The following is a 10315-nucleotide window of genomic DNA, read 5'->3' as shown; positions in this document are numbered from 1 at the left end:
CACACACACACACACACACACACACACACACACACACACACACACACACACACACACACACACACACACACCAGGAGTGTTACAAGAATGTATTCTCTTTCCACCACATAGCCCCAGCCCTGACTCGAGTCCCCTGATCAATGTCCACCAATGCAACAGCCTCTGTTAAATGTCTAAATGTCTCTCTCTGTGTTTCTCTCTTTCTTTCTCATTCTCTATTTCTCTTTCCTTTCCCGCATGCAGCATACGTCTGGCCCCCTTCGAGCTCCTGTCCACTGGCTTTCCTTGCTCTGTTTTACTTCGTCCACCCCCCCCCCCCCCCCCCCCACACACACACACACACACACACACAGTGCACATTGCTTTCATTAGACATCTCTTTCTCTCTCCCTCACTCTCTCCCTCCCCCAAGTACCTCTTGTCCGGCCCCCTGATCTTTCTGTCCATTGGCTTCCCCGGGTCTATCTTTCATGTCCAGCCCCTAATGAGTGTCCATTGGTTTTGTTATTTCCCTTCCCTCCTCCCACTTTGCCGCTTCGCCCTGCCCATGTTTTGTATGTCTGTGTCCATCCATCTCCTGACGTTCAAGTTCGCAGGAACGTCACGTCCGCACTTGAACTTGCAGCTCAGGGGGGCTTTTGCCATTTTTTCATCTCTCTCCCTCGCTCTCTTTTAAAAAAAGCCATGACGGCGATCCCACAATCCATCTTCCCTGCGCCATCGTTGTATTATTTCTAATTTATTTTGGATGTCAAAGGCATTGATGAAGATATTTTCTCTGGAGTCTCCCTTCTAACCCGGCTCTCCCGATGTGAACCGAGCTGAACGCTGCCACCAGCCACCATGTCTCGCCGCAAGCAAGGCAAACCCCAGCACTTAAGCAAACGGGATTTTTCGCGTAAGTACATCTAAATTGTCATTTCTACTTTTACCACACTCCTTTCTACCCAGTCCAATACTGTGTCCATTCAGAAAAGCGGAAACTGGGTTACATGGAGCGTGATTCAAACGGGCACTTTGGACACTGGACTGCACGGACCCGCGGTCAAGTGGACTTCACCGTGAAATCGAGGGGAGAATCTCCCCGGGTGAAATACATATGCGCGCATAGCATATTCTACCCAGGCTGAAAGAGAAAAGTTTGATCCAGCTTTCACCCCTGCGAAAAATCGGAGAAGTTTGCAGCGAGAATGGCATTACATTCACAGGCACTGGCTTTGGTGCCCCCGTTGCCTCCGCCACTAAAGTGCATAGGCTACATTAAGGTACGCGGAGCGTATGGGTATATGCATGCTTTCCGCGGAGCTATGTAGAATATCGCCCGGAATATCCTGTACCGGTGCCTGTCTTGGATCGAGGCAGGTTTCTCCCCTCTCGTGCTATTTTTGGAAGGTTTTCAAAAACCTGGAAGTGGATTTTGTTTGGGAAAAATCTCGTGTCCAACTGTTTACAAGCACGGAGTGCGCGTGTAGCTCCTCGTAATATATATATATATAAACGGCTTATTTGTACCCTGCTTGTCCATATATCCTTATCGAACGGATTGTAGTGTTTACATTGATTCTGCAAGGTGTTCTCATATAGTGGCGGGAAGCATATGCTTCATGCTGTCTCGAGTAGCCTAGTAAAAGAGGGTGCTTTCGTAAAGAGCAACAGGACCAACGCATTCTCTTTTCAGTAGCCTATTTTTCTTCCTACTTTTTACCAACCCAAATTTGGAGCATTGGTATTTATTTTAGTTTATCATGCAGTTCATTACCCTAAGGTAAGCCAAAACAAGAATAACAATGTAATGCTATTTATACTGTAATTACAATGTAAAGAAAATGTTGAATAATAATACATTTTTACGTTTAACTAGGCTATATGGGAAACTCCGCTTAGCACACATTTATTTTGCTATGGTTTATTTTGATATGGTTGATTTAGTTTGCATACATAACCAGCATGTTTACAATGTTACAAGCTGCAGGCAGTTAGCTAAATATGCGTTTGTAACAAGAGGAATCATTAAGGTAGCCAGTCCAATACCCGTTGTTGCCACACCGTGTATTTGTCCCGCAATCGTCCTTTCAGTAGCGCTCGAATGGTGTTATATGCGATAACATGCCCTAGATCCACGTTGTTGTAACATTGTATCGTATCGTGTGGCATTATTAGGTTTCCGCATGAAGTCGAGTGGCTTTAGCCATATCTCTGGGTCTCAGTATAGCCAGGGCATACTGCCCAGCTGCATCGGCAGGCTTTTGTTCGTGTCGGAATCCCGTCGCTAGGAGGCAGACAACGATCAGAAACTGGATGTGAACTTGAACCTGATCAATTTCACCGCCACCTCAATCTACATATTTGAGGATATGTTTAGAATGCAGGGAAACGCATACGGGGATTTTATACGGCACGTTTCCCCTCCTCTTTCTCTCCAGTTTCGAATAGAGTTATTTTCCACAGGGGTATGGAAGTTGAACACATTTCAATACAAATGTCAACATTCTGTAGTCCTATAATTTGTCAAACTACCTAAACGCAAAAAATCTCCATAAAAAAATCTTCAGACCCTTTTTATTTTATTTGTATTTGAAATGGTAGAAAATATCATATTTTACAATAAAAAATAGATTTATTTAATGTGAAAATGCATCACAAAACATGTCCATATGAATAAAAGATAGGCCTATGATGGCTTTAAATGAAGGTTTGAAGGGTTTTTTTAGCACATATTTCGTATTAGGACAAAAATGATTATTATTTGTCCATATTTCCTGCCGATAAGGAAGGTATCAATAGTGTTAATGGTAGGCTAATCAAACCCCTTGAAATGTAATGGAATTTACAGAAGTGGGAGAAGAGATATGTTACTAATGTTTGCCACCTTTCATTCCTATGGGCTGTGCATCAAACAACACACATCGTTTTTCCCACATTGTGCAGAAATTACAGTTGTTTTAATATCATGCAGAATGAAATCACTTCAAATGCATGAATTAATGTGTACTGCTGCCTTACATAGCTTGGTTTTCTTATAGCCTGTTACAAAATAATCGTTGCACGACAGTTTTCTTCTTATTTTTATTGATTTGCCACGCCGAATTGAATTAGTGACAAATCATGTTTATCCCACACATTATAGGAATAGGCCTAAAATGTAATGTATCTCACTGTGCATACTCTGATGCAGCCTATATTTTTGTTTTTATCTGATATTGATTGCATCACATTGGTTTAGGAGCCGTACATGTATTCGTGGAAGTGATATTAATCAGTTCATGTTTTGAATAGGTACAAATGTTCAGGTTTCTCGTCTCCTTCAATTCAATTTCAAGCAGTTCAATGTAGACGGCACAATATGGTGCTAAATACTTTGCATAGGCCTCTGCAAAAAAATGTGCAATCAAATGATATCATTAAAATAGGTGTTTATCCCTTTGTTATTAAAACCAACAATGCGTTATGCAACTCTATAAAATCTACTCTCAGTTCAAGTTTAAGGTGAGGGCTTAGTCTGATTTCATTAGATTTTATCCAGTGAATTTAATGCCTAGGGCTGTTGTATAACCTCGTCTGTTCTGGTGGTAGACCTGACGTTAAATTAAGGGTAGTAACCGCGCAATGTTATCTCTATGTCCCTGTTCGCTCGCAGATGTCGTGTAGGATTGCTCGTTCAAATGATATTTCCTTGCGCGCGGTGGGAGCCAACCCACATTCCGCCCTCTCTCTCTTTCTCTCTCTCTCTCTCTCTCTCTCTCTCTCTCTCTCTCTCTCTCTCTCTCTCTCTGTCTCATACACACACTCTCTCCCTCTATCTATTATCTATCTGGCTCTAGGTTGGGCGGAAATAAATGTAACCTCAGTTCACAGGATCCTATCTATTTTATCAAACATCCCTACCAATCATCAGCCACTACAAATTGAAATCTATTTTTTGATTCTCAGTGGTTTTAAGTTCATTAAAATGTGAAATTGGCAGCTTAGTAAAGAAGGTCAAGATGCTTAACCATTAGGAAGCTAAAAAGAAAGCTACTCTCACCTCAGAGCTACAGATTTCAAACACGACGGGCCGCTCAGTAGTAGGCTACTTAGTAGTAATAGTAGACTCCTGTCTAACCTCCCTTTGTGGTGAAATATCTCCCATTTACACAGCTCGTCGTCTGTCCGTGTATAACAAGACTGACACTCCCCGTGTGACAAAAGGCAACTTTCAAACGAGTCAAGCGTTAATCCCGGCTTCCACGGCGAGGAATTTACTTGAACGGTTCCTTAAGGCTGATTTCCGGCTGTAAAAGTGGTTATATTGGAACTGTAAGTCACACACGCAAAGAGTCCAGGAGAGTTTTTTTTTATTTCGAAACACTCAGGCTGCTTGTCTTTTCTGCTCACACATATGTTGGAAACATTTGTAATTTCCCCCATAATGAATTGAGAGAAACAAGCGTTATACTATATGAACTATTATTCTATCACATTGTAATGTGATTCTTCTGCACCTACAAATACTCTTTTGAATATGAAAAACACATTTTTGAAAACGAGATTTGAAAAAGCATGAAACATTTTTCCTTTTTAAGTATCCGACTGTCTCTTTCCTACTACGCTTTTGATTACTACCAGTCTATAAAAAAAAGTAATTAAATTATACCAATTTGTTATCTATCAAACTAAGGCTTTTTTTGTCATACCTTACAACCCCAAATAATATTTCACATCCATTATAAAGCCTGCCTTTGCTTAGATGCCTTTCTTAGTCGTTCTCGTGTTCATTTCAATGGATGTAAAAGTAAAAGTGGTCATAGTATGAAATTGACAGGCTGATGGGTGTTAAGTGGAGCTGTCTGTCTAATGCCAGTCACACCAAAAGTTAGTCACACACTTTTCTCTGCATCACCGCCCAGACATTACTGCTACTGCTACTGCTACTGCTACTGCTACTGCTACTGCTACTGCTACTGCTACTGCTACTACTACTACTACTACTACTACTACTGGGGGTGTAGTCTGATGACTACTACTAGTTTTGGCAGAATGGTGAGAGAGAACAAGCCAAAGCATGTGATCATTGTTTTGCACTGTTGTTGATACTGCTCAATTGAACAATACGCCTCTAATTTCCCTTCTCCCTCCCTCCCTCCCTCCCTCCCTCCCTCCCTCCCTCCCTCCCTCCCTCCCTCCCTCCCTCCCTCCCTCCCTCCCTCCCTCCCTCCCTCCCTCCCTCGTTCCCTCCCTCCCTCCCTCCCTCCCTCCCTCCCTCCCTCCCTCCCTCGTTCCTGCTTACAGCCGAGCCCCTGTCTGCCATCGTCTCGGAGGAGCTCTCGTCGGAACGCTGCTTGCAACGCTCGGACCGTTCAGAGAATGGCACGGGCACACTGCGGGTTGCCGTGGAGACGGAGCATGACCTGTTGACCTGTGGTCAGTGCCAGGCCACCTTCCCCCTGGGGGACATCTTGCTCTTCATCGAGCACAAGAGGAAGAGATGTCATGGACCCCCCTGTCTGGCCAGGGGCCTGGACAAGCCCCCCTCCCCCTCACCAGGCCTGGCCCTCACTCCCTCGCCCTTCCTGGCCTCACTCCGCACGCGCCCCGTGGAGGTGGGCGTCCAAGCCACGGCTGATGACGACCGCTTCTCGTTGTCCAGAGGGATCTGCCCCAAGCAGGAACACATCCCAGGTAACCACCGTTCCCCACAACATGTTGTCGTTAAATAAACAATAGGAGCTGTGTTTCAAATTCATATACACTATCTCTGTTGGCGTAGGTGAACTTGAGTGAACGTGCAGAAACATGTGTGCGTCACAAGGGTAGCCGTGCATGGGCGCATGTTTAACTTTTGAAGTGTGTCACAAACCACTATTACTTGCAGTGACGTGTTTGAATATGTATATCCCTTGTGGGCTTGTGTGTTTATGTTGGGGAGGCGGGGGGTGTCGTGTAGTGTGGGTAAGCATAGACGGGGTACTGCAGAGGCCATATATTGGGCAGAAATGTTCCCTCTCCCTGTAGGATTTGCAGTCCTAAGAGACCCAGTGTGAATGCCACTGCCATGATTGGCTCAGATTGGGTCCTCGCTTAAGTGATCCATCTGGTTGGCTAGGACTGTGAAACATCACAGGGAAGCCCAAAAGAATAGGATGAAATGAAACACATCTTATGAGTTGATTTATGGATCGTTATCTCATCCGTGTCTCAGATCGCCTTGTTCTTGCTGGCTGGTGTTCTTAATTAGAGACACATATGCATCATAGTGCTACTGATCTCTAGCGGTGTGTGTGAATATGTGTGTGTGTGTGTGTGTGTGTGTGTGTGTGTCAACCTGCAGAGGGGAAACGGTTAACTTGGCACAGCAGTTGACCTCAGATCCATAGAGTTTGACAGAGAGAGGATGGGGGGGACGTTGGTTTTCCACAGTAATCAAATACAGCCCAATGGCAAAGTGACACTGGTGACCTTGACTTAGTGGCCATTTTACAATGGCCTAAATTGGGGCACAGGGTGGGTGCACTGGCTGGCAATGCTGCGGACTCAACCCACCCACCATGCAGGGAAACAAAGATTTGGCACATGGGTCAATGTGTGTGTGTGTTTGTGACACTGCGTGTTGGAGGGAGTGGTTTAGAGAGTTTTATATAATTACACGGTTGTGCAGTGTGTATATGCCTGTAAGAGGGCATACACAAATTCTGTGATGTATGTGTTTTTGTCTGTGTGTGTGTGTGTGTCCACGGTTTCTCTGGGATATGTGTTCATGCCTTTTCAGGATGTGTGTTCCAGTTTCCCCATATAGGCTACAGCTTTATAGTGTGTGTCATTCCATGTGTGTGTGTGTGTGTGTGTGCTTCCGTTTGTGTGTCCTGTTGTGAGGCTCTCATCTGGAGTGTGTGTGTGTGTAACTCTATCGGTGTGTGCCGCTTGCACGGTGTGTGTCTGGGGGCTCTGTGAGAAATGCTGCTGTAGTTCTCTCATGTGGCTCTAGCAGATGTCTCCTGATCTCACTGTGGTCTCTCCCCACCACATCTAACACCAGTAAACAAAGGCTTGCATATTCTTACGCTCTCTATTTCTCTATTTCTCTATTTCCCTTCGTACTCTCTTGTTTCCTTCTCATTTCTCTAACTCTCTCTTACTCTCTCTGCCATTTCTTTCCCACCTCTCTCTCTCCTCCTCTTTCTCCCTTAGTCTTTCTTTCTTTTTCACTCTGTGCCGTGTAACAGCGGAGGAGTGTACACTCGGTTATGATGGCTCGCCGAGGAAGAGTCGTTTATTTAAAGCATCTTAACGCCACTAATTATTTGTTATAGTGTCGTTTTTCTGTCTATTTCAATTAGGGTTCTCTTTCAGTGGTTGGCAGCACTAAATAAGGACTGGGAAAAGATGAACTAGTAGGATGGATGTGAGCAACAAAACAAGACTGTTAATCACTTTGCTTGTAAACAACGGCAGAAATGCTTGGGAATATAGAGAGTTAAAGGGTGGATTTCAAGGTGGCCATAATTACAGTTCCTCTAGATATTATTTTAGAGTTTTCATCTGGCCTGTCTCATATGTGTGCGTTTGAGTGTGCAAGTGTGTGTGTTGTATAGAAATGCAGGGTAGTGACTGTGGCTCTGTTTTATTCCATCTCTTCTCATCAGGCTAGATATCCAGGTTTTAGGAAATGAGTCTGGCCTGGATCATCCTCATCAACAATAATTTAGATCTGACCTTTGATCCTTTAAAATGCTTTTGTGATTGGCTTCTGGATTTTGGTATGGAATAGACTCCAGACAGGCCCATTCCGGTGGTACGTTGGGCTGAGAAATGTAGTGTAAGGTGAACCCCACTGTGTGTGTGTGTGTGCGCGCGTGTGTGTGTGTTTTTTGTATGCGTGTGTGTGTGTGTGTGTGTGTGTGTGTGTGTGTGTGTGTGTATGTGTGTGTGCGTGTGTGTGCGCGTGTGTGTGCGCGTGTCAGTCTTACCTGGTTCCCTAGCTCATTGTCTTTTTTAGTTCAATCTTAACGGATCGGCATTGCTAATCAGGGTCGTGTCTCGACTCTTGTGTGTGTGTGTCTGCTTAACCGTTATGTTTTTAAAATAAGATGTTGCTTCAGTTTCAGCACAAATGATCCCAGCCATTTAAACACACACACACACACACACACACACACACACACACACACACGGTCTCAGCCAGCAGCTAAACTGGGTTATTATTTACATCATAATGTAATGGGTGAGACACGTCTGGTGGGGTCAATGATATTATAAATTAATGTTATGTTTTGGAATCATTAGGTGTGAATTATTTATGTTTTATATTAAAAAAAATATTATTACTATTATTATATTAATCCATTTGTATTGTAATTTTTAACAGTAATTGTTGTAATTCTTTGACAGATTTTTACAGCTATAGAGTTGTTTTTGTATTGTTTCTGCACCATGAATATTTATTACTGTGTATTATTGCATTGGTAAGTGTGGTAGTGGGGAGATTGTCATTGGTATGTACCTTAGGAAAATATGGAGTATTGCTCTTGTGGTGTAATACCCTTATTTACATATCAAACAGCTCTGTTTGAAAAGACAGAAGGCAGTTCCTGTCGGGAAGTGTGTGTTTGTGTGTGTGTGTGTGTTCCATGTGGATTGTTGTCCTTGATTTTACTACAACCACATTAGGTTGGGATCTCTTACGCTCTTTAGTCTATTAATGCTACACGGTGTGTTCTGTGAGTACCAACACAGCACTAAAACGGACTGTGCCATGTGTAATGTCATGGTAAAAAAGCATGATTGATTGTGCAACACTGAAATAAATTCTTCTTCCACGAACCCCATCACAATATGGTATACAAAGCACTTGAGACTTGTTGTTACAAAGATATCTCTGTCCCCATGACTTTCTCTGGCTCTGTATATTCCAATGTACACTATATGGTCTGGAGTCTCTGTATATTTTGTGCTGTTGATGCTACGGCTAAGCTAAAGCTGGGCTATTACATGATTGCTGTTGCGGTGTGGTAGATCAGGCGATTAGCCCGCACTGCTAGCACTGCTAGTGTTTCCTAAATGCACCTTTATTTTTTGCTTTCATTTCAGAGCTCTCTCTCTCCCACTCTTTTTCTCTCTCAAACACTTTCTCTATATCATTTTTAATCATATTAGACACTTTCTCTCCCTTGTTCTCTCTTTTGCTTATCCTCTCTTTCTATGCCTCTCTTTCTATCTATCTCTCTCCCTCCGCTTCACTCTATCTTTGCAATAGTGTTAAAAGTCAATGCAAATCGGGGGCACCCAATTGGAATCAATTGCATTGTGTGTTTGTGTGAGTGCATGTGTGTGTGGGCGTGTGTGCGTGTGTGTGTGTGTGTGCATACGAGCCAGCTGCAGTCTCTGATGCCAAAACGCCATGCTGAACTAGTGAGTGAGTGTGTGTGTCTGTGTGAGAACAAAGCATCAGAATCTCCCTACCATTACCCCGTCGTCGCTCGCTGTCTAAATCCCCCACCACTTCATACGCCACTGTCTGTCACGACACCAGGGATCATCAAAGAGTCATTTGGTTTTGCTGGGAGGGTGCGTGGAAACATGCTCTTATGCTGGTCTAGCAGGCGCGTTTCTCTGCTTGTCTTTCCTAGGCCCCTCTGTAAGGATTGGGTTGAAGGAGGTGTGTGGAAGGTCATTTATCTCACCTCGAATAGAGCAGTTGTAATGTTGAGAGAGTGGATGATGGGCCAAGGAAAACATCTTCTATACACTTTGGCTGGAGATACACATTGAACTTAGCATGGCATAAGCAAAACACTGAGAATCTTTCTGTCTTTTAATCTCCATTACATTAGAAGGTTAAAGGACCCTGGATTGAATGGCTTGTTCTGCATGGCATATTTTCATGGCATGGCGATGGTGTGTGTGTTATTATTGACATTTTATGACACATTTTAGACAGGTTTTCACGTTCGTTGATTTTGACTGACAATAAAATGACAGATCTACAGTAGATGTCAACTGAATTTTTGTAATAATTGTTTTACTTGTTACTATTATTAGATTTTTTTTGGGATCGATTGATGATTTGTCCTTTGCACAGACAAACCATTGCCCCTCCTTCGGTTTGGATTTTGTTTAGTTACACAAGGTAGTGGGATATGGATTGAAGCCTATTTGATATTATTAACCAAATCGATACAGTGACTTATCTTCCGATGTGATTTTGTATTGGAGTTCTCAACTCCGGCACTATGGCGGAATATTGTTAATAGCTTATGTTTGTTTTTTCTTTGTCAGTGATTGATTTATGTTTACTTTTCTGAATTGTAGAAAACAGAAAGCTACTGTTTTTTGATGACTC

General features: G+C 43.2%; 1 protein-coding gene across 1 annotated transcript in view; it reads left to right on the top strand.

The window, feature by feature from the left end:
- Positions 1–573: 573 nt before the first annotated feature.
- Positions 574–10315, top strand: part of bcl11aa (BCL11 transcription factor A a) — a 54174-nt gene continuing 44432 nt past the window's right edge. Inside the window, exons 1-2 of the mRNA XM_014154599.3 lie at positions 574–898; positions 5269–5658. Of these exons, the coding sequence (XP_014010074.1) occupies positions 844–898; positions 5269–5658 (445 nt within the window). The 5' untranslated portion in view covers positions 574–843. The remainder of the gene's footprint in view (positions 899–5268; positions 5659–10315) is intronic.

The sequence above is a fragment of the Salmo salar genome, chromosome 18 (assembly GCF_965601325.2).
Source record: "Salmo salar chromosome 18, fSalSal1, whole genome shotgun sequence".
NCBI classification, from domain to species: domain Eukaryota; kingdom Metazoa; phylum Chordata; class Actinopteri; order Salmoniformes; family Salmonidae; genus Salmo; species Salmo salar.
This window is presented reverse-complemented; position numbering and strand designations above follow the sequence as displayed.